Genomic DNA, 20,499 nt, shown 5'->3' on the forward strand with positions numbered 1-20,499 from the left:
CTAGGCAACTCAAGCCTATTGCACCAAATTTGAAGGAATGAAAAATAAAACGTTGATATACGTTTGGTGGCCCCCCCCCCCCCCCGCACATGAATGTAGAGCTACGTGTGGATAGTTAAGGGTTAAGGGCCAATCTAACTTTGTGGAAGACTGCCAAAATGGCTAAAAAATAAAAGTGAGTGTAACTGAAGAAATGTATGCAAGTGATACTGAAGTAATTCAATAAAGAGAATGCAGTAGAGGAAAAATATATGACATGAATCACAGGTTAGTAGTCAACAGTCAATAATTAACTGCATGTTGGTTATCAACATAGTGAGAAGTCCTACCTGCCATCATCCATGCTGTATACAGTTCCACCTATGGTACACCGCTTGAACTCCATGATGTTGCAGGTCAGTGTTCCAGTCTTGTCAGAGAGAACATACTTAATCATGCCCAGCTCCTCATTCAAGTTGGATGTTCTTGCCATGGCCCAGATGTTGTTCTCCTCATAATACATGTTGACATCATTGTTGATAAACCCTGCCTGTACAGCACTTTCAAATAAGTCTTAAGACATTCATATATGGACTACAAACAATAAGATCTACCTAACCAGCTTTCTCTAATATGTAGACTACTAACTTTTTGCCTTACACTTTCATATCCACAAAACAACACAAGTACTTATGATTATACAGTAATTTTATATCATTATACAATATAAGCCTTGTGATAAATGGTTTGAAAACCGACAAGTTGAAGATTGAGAAACTTATGCAACACATAGGAATCTTTATTAACCCTTTCAGGGTTGGTGCCGTACTAGTACGGCTTGCACGCCAGGGTTGGTGCCATACTAGTACGCATAAATTTTAGCACCTTCAAATCTAGTGAAAGCTGGTAGGCCTTCATATGAAAGAATGGGTCTACGTGGTCAGTGTGCGCGGTATAAAAAAAAATCCTGCAGCACAGTGCATAATGAGAAAAAAAAACTCCAACAGTGTTTTTGGTTTAAAACAGCGACTTTGCAGTGTATTTTTGAATGCTATTTATGGTTCTATTCTAGTTTTCCTGGTCTCATTTTATAGAATGGAAGACATAGTATGGAAATTGAGATGATTTTGATTGATTTCACAATGAAAAGTACCTTGAAATTGAGCTCAAAGTAGCAGAAATGTTTGATTTTTGCCAAAGTTCAAAGGTAAACAAATCATGCCACACGTCCAATACACGTCAACTGGTAAGTGTAATATTCTTTCACAAGTGCCCTGATATTATTTATACCATTTTTATGCCATTTCTACACAAATGCAGTAGTCTGCATAACATAAATCTTCTATTTTTTGTGAGAATAAAAATCCAAAGTGGAAAGCAAAAGAAATGTAACAGAGGCCTGGGGACACGAGTAATGAACAGAGGAAATGTTACTTTAGTGCCAGAAATGTCTGTCTTGTTTATTCTGGACCCTATTTGGAAATTGGCATCTTTTGAAATTTGAGTGAAATTGGCAAAATTGCCAATTTCTGACCATGTTATTGGATAGTGGAAATCGGTAAATGGGTGATTTCTTGTACTCATTCGATAGAAAAAATGGAGTTCTTGCAAAATATGTATGATTTTTGTCGACTGGTACATTGGAATTGGCCGAAGATAGGGCTCAAAGTGGGCAAAATTGCCGATGCGTAAACATCGTCGAGACTGCTAACTTCATGAGAGCATAACTCCGTAAGTTTTCCATCAAATTTCATACTTTTGGTGTCATTATGATCGGAAAAAGACTCTCTATCATTTCACAAGAAAAAATATTTTTTTTTTTTTTTTTTGAAAAATTTCTGACCCTGAGAACAAGTTTAGGAGAGGCCCTGCCGACCCTGAAAGGGTTAAGGAAATGTTTCGCCACTTTATACAAGGAATTCTTCAATACTCGTCCAACCTTTGGACGAAGACCTACTTACACTAGTGGATGGTTCCACTGTGAACCCACCTCCTCCTGCTTCCACTCATCTGTCTACAGTATATAAGCCACTTCTCTAGCCATATGCTGTACTTTCTATAGAGTGATGGACTGAACATATCGATTCCAGGCTAAGGGACTAATTACCTCAAACTCCTCCCCTCCTTACCCCTCTCTGCTTTGTATTAGACTGAAGAAGCCACTGTGGCAAAAGACTTCCTTAATATAGATTCCCATATAATGAATAAGTGTCTCAATCTTCAATATAAACCTTCTACTATACAAGTCAGAAATTGGTGATTTAAGGAAAAAAATCATATATTTGCCCAAAAATTCACATATTTTCCAACTATCCTAGAGCTACTTACTAAATTTGATACAAGGAATTGTGCTCATTGGAAACTGAATTACAATATTTAATGGTAATCAAGTTTGTTCTATAAATTTTTTATCCATTTTTGTCTAGTGGCTTTTTTTTAGTATTTTTAAAAGAACCTTGTCAGTGAGACAGGTCTATAGTTAAAATAGTCTTGGTTATCATGTTTTCAAATAATGGCACACTGTTGCTATTTTTTACTTCGGTAGCTAGATTTCTTATTTGTAATTAAACAAAATACATGAGTGGACAGATTAACTCAGTATGGCATATTTTTTTAATACCCATGGTGATAATCTGTCTGGTAATGCTGTATTTATGTATCAATATTCAGCAATAGCTCCCTTACTTCTTCTTTGGTTATTAACTTTTAATGGGGTCCATTTCAACAAAAGTGTCCTCTTCTGCAAACACACTCTGAAGATGATACATATTATAGGTCAGATCTTTAACCCCTGGGCTGTGATGCCTACAATGGACTCTGTCCTGCTAGCATCAACAATGTGAGTGATCAGACCATTAACCAGGAAGCCTGGTCTAGAACTGGTCTGCAGGGAAAATGGAAATAACCCCTGGAATCAAAGCTTTGTAAAGTCTGTGAAAATAAATAATTGTGGATAAAGATAAACCTTTGAACTCACCTGAATAAATCTTACAACTTCTAGTGACACTTGGAGAGAGATGGGAATAAGATTGTTGAAGAGGATGATAAATGTGATGAAATTAATGCCAAAGTTGAACACACTCAGATCTGAAACATGACAAGATGATTACTTAATACAACATGTTAATATCATAAACAGTAATAGCAACAATGAAAGATGAAAATGGTGTGGGATGTGATGTGCAGAAAATGTTACACCATCTACACTGATATGTACAAAAACCAAAGTGGACTAAAACCTAAACTATCATCTAAATTATTCCTATAATGACACACAGCAGTAGTTGTCATTACACAAAACATCAGTATTAAAAAATGAGAGAAGACACTTTTATTCCCATAGTGCAGAGATGGAATCTCAAAATTTAGTCTCAAGCTCAAGACAGCCTCAAGGCCACTAAAGCACTAAAACATTTTTCAAGCACGAGGGGCTGATTACCACGCTTTCACTGACTTCAGTATGTGCCACTGGCTGGCAAAGCATCTTCATAATACAGATACAAAGGTGTTGCACTTGTTTAATACTCATGGTATTGTATACTCTTGGTATAATGCCACATTTTAGGTCTTAGTCTCAATCTTGATCTTGGCCTTGGCATGCCAGGTCTCGGTCTCAGTCTTGGTCTGGGCAAATTAGGTCTTGGCCTTGATAGCAGTCAAACATATAGATAAGTTGTTTGTGAGAATTCTCAAAATTATTTCATCTCTTTTACTATTATACATCCCTCTTTACTCTTCACATTCATTTTTATATAACAGCACCACTGGGGTGCTGCATAATTATATTACAAAAGGTCCAGTTATATGACTTAAAAATCTTTGGAGAGGTTTGAAACTAAATAGTTTCTTTTCAAGATTCAGTCCATTGCATGAGAAGATATTCTGCATCATTCAACATCACCTGAGGAAGTCTTCAGCTAGGAAGGTCCTGATCATGCCACCACATCAGTAAAACTGACATCTCAACTTCTCTTGTCTCTGGTGTTTCTGAGATGCTACAAAACACTTGTGATTATATCACAAGCTCAGTTTTGAGGAATCATAGTGTCTCTCCATCACCATGTCTCCTAGCAATATACTTCAACTCTTCTTAGTCAGTGGAGGGTCACTGCAGTGAGCAAGGTTCACTAATTGGTAACTTCCAAACTGAAGTATAAAAGGGGGTAAAATAACTGCAGATTCTGAATAACTAAACTATTCAAGTTTTAAGTTAAATTTTTTTTTTAACACATCGGTTGTCTCCCACCAAGGCAGGGTGACCCAAAAAGAAAAAAAAATCCCCAAAAAGAAAATACTTTCATCATCATTCAACACTTTCACCTCACTCACACATAATCACTGTTTTTGCAGAGGTGCTCAGAATACAACAGTTTAGAAGTATATACATATAAAGATACACAACATATACATGTACCTCCAAACTGCCAATATCCCAACCCCCTCCTTTAAAGTGCAGGTATTGTACTTCCCACTTCCAGGACTCAAGTCTGGCTATATAAAATAACCGGTTTCTCTGAATCTCTTCACTAAATATTACCCTGCTCACACTCCAACAACTCGTCAGGTCCCAAATACCATTTGTCTCCATTGAATCCTATCTAACACACTCATGCATGCTTGCCGTAAGTCCAAGTCCCTCACCCACAAAATCTCTTTTACCCTCTCCCTCCAACCTTTTCGAGGACGACCCCTACCCCGCCTTCCTTCCCCTACAGATTTATATGCTCTCCATGTCATTCTACTTTGATCCATTCTCTTTAAATGACCAAACCACCTCAACAACCCCTCTTCAGTCCTCTGACTAATACTTTTATTAACTCCACCCCTTCTCCTAATTTCCACACTCCGAATTTTCTGCATAATATTTACACCACACACTGCCCTTAGACAGGACATCTCCACTGCCTCCAACTGCCTCCTCGCTGCAGCATTTACAACCCAAGCTTCACACCCATATAAGAGTGTTGGTACTACTATACTTTCATACATTTCCTTCTCTGCCTCCACAGATAAATTTTTTTCTCTCCACATATACCTCAATGCACCACTCACCTTTTTTACTTCATCAATTCTATGATTAACCTCATCCTTCATAAATCCATCCGCTGACACGTCAACTCCCAAATATATGAAAACATTCACTTCTTCCATACTCCTCCTCCCCAATTTGACATCCAATTTTTCTTTATCTAAATTATTTGATAACCTCATAACTTTACTCTTTTCTATATTCACTTTCAACTTTCTACCTTCACACACACTCCCAAATTCGTCCACTAACCTTTGCAATTTTTCTTTAGTCTCTCCCATAAGCACAGTATCATCAGCAAAAAGTAACTGTGTCACTTCCCATTTTGTATTTTATTCCCCATAATTTAATCCCACCCCTCTCCAGAACACCCTAGCATTTACTTCTTTTACAACCCCATCCATAAATATATTAAACAACCATGGTGACATTACACATCTATGTCTAAGACCTACTTTTACCGGGAAGTAGTCTCCCTCTCTTCTACACACTCTAACCTGAGGCTCACTATCCTCATAAAAACTCTTAACAGCATTTAGCAACTTACCACCTATTCCATATACTTGCAACATCTGCCACATTGCTCCCCTATCCACTCTTAACATATGCCTTTTCTAAATCCATAAATGCCATAAAAACTTCCCAACCTTTTTCTAAATATTGTTCACATATATGATTCAATGTAAACACTTGATCCACACATCCCCTACCCACTCTAAAACCTCCTTGCTCATCCGCAATTCTACATTCTGTCTTACCTCTAATTCTTTCAATAACAACCCTACCGTACGCTTTTCCTGGTATACTTAGTAAACTTATTCCTTTATAATTTTTATAATCTCTTTTGTTCTCCTTCCCTTTATATAAAGAGACTGTACACACTCTCTGCCAATCCACAGGTACCTTCCCCTCTTTCATACATTTATTAAACAAAAATACGAACCACTCCAACACTATATCTCCCCCTGCTTTTAACATTTCTGTCATGATCCCATCAGTTCCAGCTGCTTTACCCCCTTTCATTCTATGTAATGCCTCACGCACCTCCCCCACACTCACATCCTGCTCTTTTTCACTCCTAAAAGATATTATACCTCCCTGGCCAGTGCATGAAATTACCGCCTCCCTTTCTTCGTCGACATTTAAAAGTTCTTCAAAATATTCTCGCCATCTACCCAATACCTCCATCTCCCCATCTACTACTCTGTTTTTAACTGACAAATCCATTCGTTCCCTAGGCTTTCTTAACCTGTTTAACTCACTCCAAATTTTTTTCTTATTTTCATTAAAATTTCTTGACAGAGCCTCTCCCACTCTATCATCTGCTCTCCTTTTGCACTCTCTCACCACTCTCTTCACCTTTCTTTTACTCTCCATATACTCTACTCTTCTTATAACACTTCTGCTTTGTAAAACCTCTCATAAGCTACCTTTTTCTCTTATATTACACCCTTTACTTCATCATTCCACCAATCACTCTTCTTTTTTCCTGCACCCACCCTCCTATAACCACAAACTTCTGCCTCACATTCTACTACTGCATTTTGAAAACTATTCCAACCCTCTTCAACTCCCCCCCCACTATTCATACTTGCACCAGCCCACCTTTCTGCCAATAGTTGCTTATATCTCACCTGAACTTCCTCCTCCCTTAGTTTGTACACTTTCACCTCAATCTTATTTGTTGTTGCCATTTTCCTCTTGTCCCATCTACCTCTTACTCTAACTGTAGCTACAACTAGATAATGATCTGAAGTATCAGTTGCCCCTCTATACAAGTTTACATCCTGGAGCCTACCCATCATCCTTTTATCCACCAATACATAATCTAACAAACTACTTTCATTACATGCTATATCATACCTTGTATATTTATTTATCCTCTTTTTCATAAAATATGTATTACTTATTACCAAACCTCTTTCTATACATAGCTCAATTAAAGGCTCCCCATTTTCATTTACCCCTGTCATCCCAAATTTACCTACTACTCCCTCCACAACATTTTTACCCACTTTAGCATTGAAATCCCTAACCAAAAGTACTCTCAAACTTGGTTCAAAACTCCCCATGCATTCACTCAACATTTCCCAAAATCCCTCTCTCCTCTACACTTCTCTCTTCTCCAGGTGCATATACGCTTACTATAACTCACTTTTCACATCCAACCTTTATTTTACTCCACATAATCTTTGAATTAATACATTTATAGTCCCTCTTTACCTGCCATAGCTTATCCATCAACATTATTGCTACTCCTTCTTTAGCTCTAACTCTATTTGAAACCCCTGACCTAATCCCATTTATTCCTCTCCACTGAAACTCTCCCACCCCCTTCCGCTTTGTTTCACTTAAAGCCAGGACATCCAGCTTCTGATTCATGACATCCACAATCATCTCTTTCTTATCATTCGCACAACGTCCACACACATTCAGACTTCCCACTTTGACAATTTTCTTCTTATTCTTTTTAGTAATTATTACAGGAAAAGGGGTTACTAGCCCATTGTTCCCGGCATTTTAGTTGACTTTTACAACACGCATGGCTTACGGAGGAAAGATTCTTATTCCACTTCCCCATGGATATAAAAGGAAAAGTAATAAGAACCAGAACTATTAAGATAAAATTAAAGAAAACTCAGATGAGTGTGTATAAATAAACGTGTATATGTATGTGTAGTGTGACCTAAGTAGAAGTAGCAAGACATACCTGTAATCTTGCATATTTATGAGAGAGACAAAAGACACCAGCAATCCTACCGTCATGTAAAAACAATTACAGGATTTTGTTTTACACTCACTTTATAAGACGGTAGTACCTTCCTGAGTGGTTGCTGTCTACCAACCTACCAACTTTATTAATTTTTCTAATTATATATAAATACTTTATGTAAATGCTTCTGCACAACTTTTCAGGGTGTGTATTCCTAAGTTGCTTGGTTGTAGCTGGAAAGAGTCAATATAACAAATTTACCCTTGCTTAATTCTGTGTTTACAGTATTTTATCCAAATAAAAATAGATTTAAATAAATAAATAATTCTTACTGCTATTATTGTTGGCATTCTCGTTGTTGTTGTAATAAAAAATTATTTAGTTTATAATGTTAGTCACAATGAATATACAGTGGAACCTCAAATATCGAACTTTCTTCAGTCCAGAAGGCTGTTCGAGTGCCTTTACCGAATGAATTTATTCCCATCAGGAATAATGTAAATTAGATTAGTCCACTTCAGACCCTCAAAAATACACTTATAAAAGCACTTACAAAAATACACTTACATAATTGGTTGTGTTGGGAGCAGTTCGATTTTTGAGGTTCCACTGTATATTGGTCTCAATCTTCGTCTTATTAATTTTGGTCTCGATATTAATATGTTTGGTTTTGGTTTTGATGTGTTTGGTCTTCACTACTCTTCTGCTATAATGACATGCAGTAACACTGTCATGAACTGAGAAGGAAGACACTAATTACTATAATAACATACAGTAACATTATAATGAACTCAGAAGGAAGAATTCTTATTGCTATAATGTCACAGTAGCAATGTCATGAACCAAGGAAGGCACTTATTGCTATAATGATACATTGTAACACTATCATGAACAGAGAAGTAAGACACTTTAAAAGTGGCATACATTCTGAGAGAAGGAAGAAAGGTGTAGTGAACATACCATCAAGGGAGAGATACCAGTGCAGGTTAGCATTCCACTGTGAGTTAAACACAGCCATGATGAGGCAAAGAACAATCAGCAAGAAGAACAGTAGGATGATGAGATTGTTAGTTTGCTTGTCCACCTGAAATGACAACATACTCTGAATAAAGTCTTTCAAGAATATTAAAACTCAAAACAACATATAACCTTGGAATGAGCAGGAGACACAACAGCCTTTCATACACTGAATAATCTACATCTATGGGACACTAAGTTGTAGTTCTAACAATACATTAATGACACTAAGTTGTGGTTCTAACAATAACTTAAGGACATTCTGGTGCAACCTGCAAAAGGAACAACAGACAGCACAACACAGTAATGGGTCTCTTGTGCAGCTGTCTCCTCTAAGTTGAAATGCATTCTATGTGACAACTCATCAGAAACAGAATCTGCACAAGGTTCACCAAATTCAGTGGAATTCTATATAAAAAAAAGAAGGGTTACTAAAACTGGACAAACAGTGAGCTGTGTGTTATATCTTCAGCCTATTAATAACCTAACTCATTCACTTACCTACATTTTCATTAACCATTTTACCATCAACCTTAATTAACATGTACATGTATACCTATAATTTTATGAAAATAAAATTTATTATTATTATTAATATTACAGCTTGAGTATCCCTTATCTATTATGAAGATAAAGCACAGTAAAGGCACCAGAACCTTGTCTTGAGGAACCAAGCAATTTATCTTACTAAGACTTGATTTTGCTTTGTTTACTATTACTCCTGTGTTTTATTCACTGTAAAATTTAATATCCATTTGCCTACTTCTCTCATTACACCCAAACACTTCATTGAATGTGCTATCACATTATAATCTCTTTTGGCAACTTTTTTTTCAATTGTTGTCTTCCACCAAGGCAGGATGATCTAAAGAAAACATATTCATCATCATCAACTGCTGTCTTGCCAGAAGTGTGCTGACATCACAATTCAGAGAACCCTCCAACAGCAACATCCTCACTGCCTCCTCCTTCAGATTGAAGGCATTGTCCTTCCCACCTCTGCGACTCAAATCCAACTACCCAGTTTCTTAAAATCCCTTCACAGAAGTTATTTTGCTCACACTTCAACAACATGTCTGTTTTAAAATCACTTTTCTACACTCACTCCTATCTAGCATGTTCACTCAGGCATGCTGGATGCTTAAACCCTAAAAACTCAAAGTCTCTTTTACCCCCTTCCTCTAACCATTCCCAGGACAACTAGTACCCCTCCTACCTTCCATTAGATAAATGCATTCTCTTCAACCTATCCCTCTTCATATTCTCTACATGCTCAAACCACCTTAACTATTCCTTCTCAGCCCTCTTGAAGTATACTCTGAGCGAGTCAAAATCACCTTTTAATTTCTATTTACCAAATTAGCAACACACACTGCTCTCAATCATGACATCTCCACTGCCTCTAGCCTCCTCCTTGATGCAGCTCTTGATTCCCATGCCTCACACCCAAATAAAAGCATTGGTACCACTTTTCTCTGATACATTCTCTTTTTTTGCCTCCATGAATAAACTTTTTTGCCTCAAGAAATGCTTCATTGTACCACCCACTTTTTTTTTTTTTTTTTTGTTCCTTTGTCAATTTAATAACAAAAAAAGGCACAATACTGTGACTGGAACGATACACAAATAACCCGCACATAGAAGAGAGAAGCTTACGACGACATTTCGGTCCAACTTGGACCATTTACAAAGTCACACCATGACTTTGTAAATGGTCCAAGTCAGACCGAAATGTCGTCGTAAGCTTCTCTCTTCTATGTGCGGGTTATTTGTGTTTTGTCAATTTCATGGTTCACCTCATTTTTCACAGACCAATCTGTTGACATGTCCATTCTCAGATTTTTAAATACATCCATTTCCTCCATACTCCCTCTCTCCAATCTAATATTCAATCTATCACTGCTTAAATTTGTTCTTTTCAATGTTTAGTTTTTCCTACTTTCACATACCCTCCCAAATTCATCCACCATCCTTTGCAAATTATCTTCAGAATCCCCAAAAGAACTGTCTATGGTAAAGAGTAACTGTGATAACTGCCACTTTGAATTGGATCCAACATCTCTTAATTCCAAACTTCTTTCCAACACTTTAGAATTCATTTCAACATCCACATCTATAAAATTGTTAACAAATCATAGTGACATCATGCATTCCTTTGTCTAAGTCCTACTTTCACTATAAAATATCTTAGAATTCATTGTTCACTTACATGCTTCAAAGTAAATACTTAATATATACATCCCCTACCCTTCCTGAATCCTCTCTGCTCCTCACCAATCCTACTTTCTGTCTTACCCTTAATTCTTTCAATAATTACTACATTCAACATTATTCCCCTATAATTCTTGTATGTACCTACTTTTATCTCCTTTTTTTCCTTATACTAAGGAACCATGCATACTCTCTGACAATCCTTAAGTACCCTCCTACCTTTCATGCATATTTTGAACAAATGCCAAACCCCTCCTTTAGAGTGCAGCACTGTATTTCTCACATTAATTATGTTTATTATCCTTTGTAAATGAGGGTGTGATGGCAGAGGGAGAGATGTAGAAGAGTCAAGAGTGAGCATATGGACATAAGGAAAGAATCACAGGCAGGGTTATACATGAGTCTCAGGTATAAAAAAAAAAAAAAAAAAAAAAAAAAAAAAAAATCAGTAAACCAATGAACCTGCCAATTTATTTGCCATACAGGCTAATTTATCTGTATATCTGCTAATGCTCCTGGGAATCATGGACAACTGTCTCAGACCAGCTCTCTTAAACTGGAAAGGAAACACTACAGAGGTAAGGAATCTTGAAAAATACAGTAAAGTGAAGAAAAGAATATAGTGAATGCAAGTAGAAGCTTGTAAGATTTTCTTGTCGTTTTGTGTGTTCATGACACAGAAAAAAACAGACCACCAGGTCTGCCACAGTGCATGACAATAAATACATGAAAAGATGGTAGTTTCCACCTGGCTGGATGGTGTCTACAAACCTACTACCTACAGTCCACAAATCAATAATATCTTTGAACAATAGTTGTTTTTTATTAAAATTCATAAAAGGTATAACAATATCGACAGTACATTTACAAATATTCACATGCCACCATCCAGACACACACACATCACATGTATACAGCAGGAATAAACCTGGCACTGGAACATGTCCTTGTGAAGCTGAGGCTCCAGTAAAAGTCTTAATACAAAAAGCTTACTCAGGTTACAGAGAAGACACTCCTTACAATTTAATTTTTAACCCTTTGATTGTCGCAGGCCCCTTTCTGAAACTGTCATTCTATGTCGCAAAATATTCGAAAAAACAAAAAAAATTCTTACCAAAATGTTAGGTTCATTTTACCGAGTGTTTTAAGCCTAAAAAAAAAATTTTGCCATCAGTACTTACCGAGATACAGAGGCACAAAGTTGGCAGAGAATGAGCGGCGTATGGCAACAGCAGCGAATGCCGCCCACATGGTATTCATTTATTTGCTCCAATTCAAAGGTTTCTTGTATTTTCCAATATTTTTCTTTTCTAAGTAACTTATGTGGCCTGTGAGACCAATGTAAGGCGCATTGTTCAAATACACACTCATTGTTTACAACACAATAACTAAACAAACATTATCACTATTAGATTGTGTATTAAACTTGTTTACACAAACAATACAAAACATTGTTTATTACTATTGTTCCATAATATATATATATAGATGTACAGTCACTGAACACTTTCCTAGAACTGCTGCAGCTTGTGGAACTCTTTGAAACATGGGTATATGCAGAGTGGCACTTGACACTCCTCACACATAAAACGAGTGTCTTTGTGTGTTTGTGGGCATTTTATGGTATGTCCACATAAAAAACACCTCTTCTGAGCACTTTTCTTGAAAGCAGTAGGAGGCAGTTGTATGGGGTAGTGATCACCAGGCCTCGAACGAGATGGTGTGTGTTGGTAATTTAGTGGGCGCTGGTCTATTGCAGGTGTTGCTCCTTGGTACTTGGCGATTATTTGTCTGATGACTGACAAACAAAATTCACCACATTTTGGTTTGTTGTTGGTCCTCAACTTGTATATGTTATAAGCATTTAGCATGGAAATATCAAGAAGACGGAAAAAAAGTTTTATATACCACTTATAACTCTTGCGTACACAGTCTGCAAACCCAATCTGCATGTCACATTTGTCCACTAAGTGCATATTGAGGTTGTAGTCCATGACAGCTGCAGGTTTTAGAATGGGTTCACTGGTCTCTCTATTGTGCCTGCCAGTGTGTGCCATTTCATTTCAGTGAACTGATGTCAACAATGTGGCATCACGTTTGTCATGCCACCGAAATGCCATGATATCATTGGCAGCAAAGGCCTGCACCTCACCTCTGCGAGTGCCAGCGTTGAACCTTGGCATATGTTTACAATTACCATGCACTGTGCCACACACGTCTGTTAGGTTCACTCGCAAGAAATCACTGAGTATGGGGCTTGTGTACCAGTTATCAAGATATGGTTCCATCATTGTTCGAACCACATCACCATAGATACCCAATAACTTCCTGGTATCTCTCAATGTATTACTGCCAATGTACACAATGATATCCAAAACGAGACCACTTTTGCAATCACAGAGTACAAATAACTTTATACCAAAGCATTTCCTCTTGCTTGGTATGTATTGCTTGAATGAGAGTCTTCCTTTGAATAAAATAAAAAACTTGTCAATAACAAGCTTCCTGAAGGGATAAAAATACATGCAGCACTTTGTTTCAGGTACATAAACACATTTCTGATCTTATATAACCTGTCGCTTCTGTTAGGCCTGGTTTTGTCTGAAAAGCGTAACATACGTAACAGTATCAAAAAATGATTCACACCTATAATGTCACTAAAACATGGGGTTGAAATCAGGCATTCTGTTGACCCATATGTGGTGACAGTGTGCTTATACACATGTGGCATAAGCATTATTGTGGCAAAAAACAGGTACATCTCTGCCACAGTTGTGTCCTTCCACTGGTGTAGCTGTGATCTTGGTGAGAGAATTGTATTTGCCATGGTGTACTCATAGTATGTGTTGGTTTCCCTGACAATAATGTCCATCGGGGTTCATTGAAGAATAACTCAAAGCATTCCAGTTCAATAACATTGTTCCCAAGTGTACACGATGGCCGTATTCCACTTTGTGTTTCATCAAAGTCATGGGGACTGGGAACAAACTTGTCACCTTCCTGCCAATCCCAGATGCGGCCTGCTGGTGGGTTCTGGATATTGAAACGCGGTTGTGGTTGTGCAGGTTGTGGGAGTGTGGGGTTGGGTGAGGCTGGTTGCAGTTGTGCAGATTCAGCAGCGTCAGTAGTAGTGTGGCCCGCTGCTGGTGCCACATGACTCATGCCACCATCACTATCACCACCACCCCCTGCTGCCTCACTCACATCATTCATACCAATCGTAATAATATCATCATCTTCACTATCAGGTTGTGGTGTAGGGCCACGGGATGTGCTCCGAGATTTACTCCTTTGTTGCAACCCCTGAATGGGTTACAATGATTATTATGTATATAGTATATAATGTATATTATCTTTTCATATAATTTTATATTGCTTATATTTGCGATAATAGCTAAATCGTAAATATATTGCTTTATATTCTTATTTGACTTATGTTGTTAGGATGTACATAATATGTGCTCAGTTCAAGTCTTGATTGTCAAACTACTGTAATTATCGCTTGTCGCTCGTTATACTGCCGGCTTCTGAGCTGTGCTGTCCACGGGGCTATCACGTGATCGAGGGGGGGGGGTGTCCTCACCTCTCGTGAAGTATTCAGTCTGCTCTAGACTCGCTTGGTGGTCGGACAGATTGTCTGTCTCATTATTCTTGTTAGTTCTGTAGAACTCTGTTCACAGAACATTGTATAGACTTAGTGATTTTCGACGTTGTACTGAGGTTGTGTGTCACAGACACTCTGAGCATCTCAGGTCCCGAGCTGTAGCTTATGACCTAATTTGTACTGGTTTCTGTGTATTCTCACAGTCAGGGTTTTTCCTATGCTGAACTTAGATTCAGTAGTATGGGAGTTTTGTAACTTTTGTGGAGGATCTGCTGATGGTCCTTACTTAGTGTCGTTATATTATCTCCTTGATCCTGATTGTGTCGCAGTCGCTTGTTATATGGCTATTGGGCTTAGCATTCTTTTCATTGTTCAAGCAGACTGTTCTGGTTGCCAGTCGGTCAAGAAGTTAGTTTATGAGAGGACTTTGTCAGTCACCTGTTTAAGTCTAGTCGAGTCGTGAGACATAGCGAACTACTTAGAGCACTTACACGCATACACAAGCTTACTTGTACATATTTGTAATATCTTATTAAATGTTAATGTACCAGACGGTACTTAAGAATTATAAATGTGATATGTGCTTTCAGCACAATAATATTGAACTCGAGAGACTGATTTTGTTTTGATTGCTGTGATTAATTTAATTTGATAATATACCTTTAGACTTAATAAATTTATTAAATTTTAATTTCTCTAGTTAGTAGCCTACCAGTTGTAATCCTGAAGCACTATTGAATAATACTGAATTTTAATGGATAATTGGACAAGGATACTGACTACTTGTTACGAAAACCCAGTAACAGGCTGGATGCTAGAAGGGCAGTCCTTTCTAGTATTCACTGGAGATCTCTAAGCTTTTAGAATCGCGTTTTTTGTAACAAATGGGGGCCTGTCCGGGAGGCTCTTGATCCAAGGTGTTGGAGAAATTGTCCAGTTTGACATACTAGTAACTCTATCATCAAACACTGAGTATTTTCCTAATCTGAAGACTTTGAGTTTAGTCTTGTACAACATACTAGGTGGATGTATGTACTTGACTGAGTCTCTTGATCCAAGGAGATGGAAATACTGTTTATGAGTTCTAACTCTAAGACAACTAACACTAAAATTCCTATCAGGATTATAGTTTCCCATAATCACTCTCTCTTAGTACAATTATTTTTGTGATGTATGCCAAAGTGAAACAGTTAATTGATACTCTGACTTTGTCTGAGTTAAGTATATTAAAACTTCAGACATGTTGGCGAGTAGCCAAATATCTCGGTGTGATGTATAACAGGAATTACACAGCTGAAACTGTCAGAGCATTAATTAAAGATATATTGTTTCCTGCTCATACAGAGATGTCTGATTATGATTCAGATTCTGAAAGCCTAGTGTCACAATTAGGAAGTATGGCTCTATTTGAAGTTGAAGAAAGAGCAACTAAGGCAGAAGTGAGCCTAGTGTCCGAGCCTAGTGTAGCTCAGTTCTCGCTCACGCCTTCCCTCACTGACACATTAGTACAGAGTATAGCTGGTATGACTAAGCCTCACGCTAGTACTGTGTATGCTACACCTGTATCTACTTATCCTAGACCAGATCTAGACACTCTAGAGACGGCTGGACGAGGTGTCCGACCAAAGGACAGTCCAGAAAGACATGTTAATTTCCCTACTCCTCCATTACCCACTGGTCCTATCTCTCAGGAACAGTTTGAGAGGTTTGAACGCCTCCTTATGTTGCAGACTGCACAAATAGAGGCACAGAGGAAATTGAACGAATAAGATTTCCAAAGAGAAAATGTTCGTCTGTTAAGACAACAGACTGATAGATCACAGGACACATTTAATGTGCAGAAAGCTGCATCCATGGTTCCTAAGTTTTTTGAAAGTGACTTAGACACATATTTTGATGTGTTTGAGAACCAGGCACCTGCTATGAACTGGCCACGTAAGCACTGGGCAACATTGTTGCATACTGCTTTGACGGGAAGAGCTCAAACCTGTACTGCAGCTTTGCCATTTACCAAGTACATTAGTTATGACGCTGTCAAACAAACAATTCTAGAGACGTATAACTTGTTACCTGTAAGTTATCAAAGAGCATTTCGTACGTTACAACGACGACAAGATCAAACTTGTGTAGAGTTTGCTCGTGAGAAAAAAGTTGCATTTCAGAGGTGGTGTAGGTCTGCCAAGTTTAACAACTACGACAGTCTTGTTCAGTTGTTACTACATGAAGAGTTTAACAACTGTATGTCTGCTGACATACAAGAATATCTGATCGATCATACTACCTCGGATATTCTGGAAACTGCAGCATTAGCAGACAATTACGAGATTTCTCACAAACTTGTACGTACTAAAACACAGAGAAACAAGGTAACTAAAGATTGTCCTAGAAGTTGGCAACCTAAATCAGCTGCTCATTGCCGGCCTGATGTACCTGCTACTGTAACTTCTCGTACGTTTACCAGGAAAACTCACAATCCTGAATCTGTCTCTGTGGTTGGACAGAAATCTGATATCGAGAAGAAGAAAGTTAAATGTAACTATTGTAACAGAAAAGGACATGCTAGAGAGTATTGCTATAAGTTAGAAAGAGATACGCGAAACAGTCGTGCGGCTGGCGCCCCCACTCAAGTCGTATCCTCTTCCGAGCAACAAAGGCACCAAAATCCTAGTAATACCCCTGATCCTACTGTTTTAGATAATGTTACTCAGGATAGATGACTAGCGTCAGAAAGTGTATCTGACGAAAAGATTCGTTCAGCGATGAGTCCTTACTTTTCGAGAGATAAAGTAGGATTTGACGAATCACATCTAACTGAGATAATTTCTTTCAGAGACACTGGCAGTTATCTCACGTTATTAAGAGAAGATGTACTGCCCATAACTGACGATACCTATTGCAAGATAGATGTATTGTTAGAAGCCTATGGAGGGGCTGTTATAAAAGTGCCTCTGCACAAAGTTTATATTGAAACAAGCTATTATACTGGTTATATTTCAGTGGGTATATCCAGTGGTGTATTTCCCATCAGGTCAGTGGACTTGTTGATAGGGAACGATATCCTTCATGCTGGTATATGTAAAGAACCACTTGTGATTGATAATAACACTGATGATAATTATGCCATTGAAGCTTGTAGAGAGAAACCTATTTTATTTCCTCTCAGCGCAATTACTAGAGCTATGTCAAAGATTCAACAACCATACTTGTCTCCTGTTGAGTTAGTTGATGACGATGATTTGGGGTTGAATATGTTGTTTAGTGAAGCTCTGCGCCCAGGATCATTAACACTGACTCCCCCCGGTCATCAACCTAGTCAGGATACAACTGACGTTAAATTTCTTACTCATGATGATTTAATCAAGGATCAGTTTGTTGATCAGTCACTGGAAAGACTGAGAGATATAGCAGTTACTGAGAGTGAAGCAAAGGATCTCGATAATTTTTACTATTATAGTAATGGTGTACTGATGGAGAAAAATACATGTAAGTTGTCAGCTGATAGTGTTTCCACCACAGTCAAGCATCTCGTTGTGTTACCAGTTACATTTCGTGAACAAGCCATTGATTTTGCTCACAATAGTCCCATAGGAGGACATTTGGGTGTCAAGAAGACACTCGGTAAACTGGCAAAACATTTTACTTGGCCAAAGATGAAGGAAACAGTAGCTGATCATGTGCGACGTTGCCACGTGTGTCAAGTGACAGGCAAGCCAGCACACACACCTCCTCCTACACCTCTCACTATGTTCATTAGTACCAAAGTTCAGTTCATCTGGACTAGAGATTGTTCAGACTCGTTCAAAAGGTTGAAGCATCTGCTTTCCTCTGCTCCAGTGTTGAGTCCTAATTTCAATCTTTCCATCTTTTTACATATAGATGAGAGTGGTTATGCAGTGGGTGCTGTGCTGCTCCAACAGTCAACATCCACTGATATTCTCCATCCTATATGTTACTATTCATCTAAGCTTAAACGACACCAGAAAAATTATGCCACTATTGAGAAAAAGGCTCTAGCACTTGTGGTGTTCTTGGAACATTTTGACGTGTATTTGGGCACTTCCCCATTTAAAATTAACGTTTTTTCAGACCACAATCCACTCACTTATATTAACACCATGAAAAGTAAAAATGCTAGGATCATGAGGTGGGCCCTCAGAATCCAACCTTATTCTATTAGTATAAAACACATAAGTGGTCATTGTAATGTAATTGCTGACGCTCTGTCTCGTCCTTAATAATTATCAGTTACATTAAATTAACGTAATTTTAATGCCCAAATACCTTTTGTTACTTGCTATGTCAAATTCAGTAAAGTAACTTAATCCCTCCAGCCCATATTAACTATATATACTCATGTCATGTCTAATTATTATATTTATGTATTCACAGTATTGTTGTGTGAGGAGGAGACAAGCTGAGTGTTGAGTGGGTAGTGTGGTGCGGGTGATGTACTGCGTGATGCAACACTGTCCTGCCGCAGACCCCCCCCCCTTCACTACACACCTTCAGCTGTTTCATACTCAGATGTTCATACTGCCTCGCATTCCACAACCACTAAAGAGTGGAATGCAGTCTCCTCTACTATGATCGAGCCTCATCGTGCCCTACTCATCTGTGCTGTCCTGTCTCTACACTGATGTATATAACCACGAGTATGCAGAGATACGATACTGTGTACTGCCCTAGTACTAGGGGCATATCCTAGTGACGGACGCTGTGAAATGATAGAAGTGCTTGGCACAAGAGAGACTTTGATTAATTTTTTTTTTTTTTTTTTCAACAAGTCGGCCGTCTCCCACCGAGGCAGGGTGACCCAAAAAAAAGAAAGAAAATCCCCAAAAAGAAAACACTTTCATCATCATTCAACACTTTCACCACATGCACACATTATCACTGCTTTTGCAGAGGTGCTCAGAATACAACAGTTTAGAAGCATATACATATAAAGATACACAACATATCCCTCCAAACTGCCAATATCCCAAACCCCTCCTTTAAAGTGCAGGCATTGTACTTCCCATTTCCAGGACTCAAGTCCGACTATATGAAAATAACCGGTTTCCCTGAATCCCTTCACTAAATATTACCCTGCTCACACTCCAACAGATCGTCAGGTCCCAAGTATCATTCGTCTCCATTCACTCCTATCTAACACGCTCATGCACGCTTGCTGGAAGTCCAAGCCCCTCGCCCACAAAACCTCCTTTACCCCCTCTTTCCAACCCTTTCGAGGACGACCCCTACCCCTCTTTCCTTCCCCTATAGATTTATATGCTTTCCATATTAAATTGTATTGAGATGAGTAATCAGAAATACAGTGGACCCCCGCATAACGATTACCTCCGAATGCGACCAATTATGTAAGTGTATTTATGTAAATGTGTTTGTACGTGTATGTTTGGGGGTCTGAAATGGACTAATCTACTTCACAATATTCCTTATGGGAATAAATTCGGTCAGTACTGGCACCTGAACATACTTATGGAGTGAAAAAATATCGTTAACCGGGGGTCCACTGTAATGTGAAAGACATTAATGCAACTCCTAGTGCGACCGTCTGTCGTGTTGGGGGTGGGTGTTGCAACCCCTGAATGGGTTACAATGATTATTATGTATATATATAATGTATATTATCTTTTCATATAATTTTATATTGCTTATATTTGCGATAATAGCTAAATCGTAAATATATTGCTTTATATTCTTATTTGACTTATGTTGTTAGGATGTACATAATATGTGCTCAGTTCAAGTCTTGATTGTCAAACTACTGTAATTATCGCTTGTCACTCGTTATACTGCCGGCTTCTGAGCTGTGCTGTCCACGGGGCTATCACGTGATCGAGGGGGGGGGTGTCCTCACCTCTCGTGAAGTATTCAGTCTGCTCTAGACTCGCTTGGTGGTCGGACAGATTGTCTGTCTCATTATTCTTGTTAGTTCTGTAG

At 38.3% G+C, this 20,499-nt stretch overlaps 1 protein-coding gene across 10 annotated transcripts in view; it reads right to left on the reverse strand.

Annotated features, from left to right (window-relative positions):
* Positions 1–20,499, reverse strand: part of ATP8A (ATPase phospholipid transporting 8A1) — an 817,844-nt gene that overhangs the window by 291,396 nt on the left and 505,949 nt on the right. For all 10 annotated transcript variants that reach the window (XM_070092196.1, XM_070092203.1, XM_070092201.1 and 7 more), the window contains 3 exons: positions 8,682–8,805; positions 2,957–3,066; positions 330–529 (listed from right to left, as the gene is read on the reverse strand). In XM_070092196.1, coding sequence (XP_069948297.1) covers positions 330–529; positions 2,957–3,066; positions 8,682–8,805 — 434 coding nt within the window. The remainder of the gene's footprint in view (positions 1–329; positions 530–2,956; positions 3,067–8,681; positions 8,806–20,499) is intronic.

The sequence above is a fragment of the Cherax quadricarinatus genome, chromosome 38 (genome assembly GCF_038502225.1).
Source record: "Cherax quadricarinatus isolate ZL_2023a chromosome 38, ASM3850222v1, whole genome shotgun sequence".
Classification (NCBI taxonomy): Eukaryota; Metazoa; Arthropoda; class Malacostraca; order Decapoda; family Parastacidae; genus Cherax; species Cherax quadricarinatus.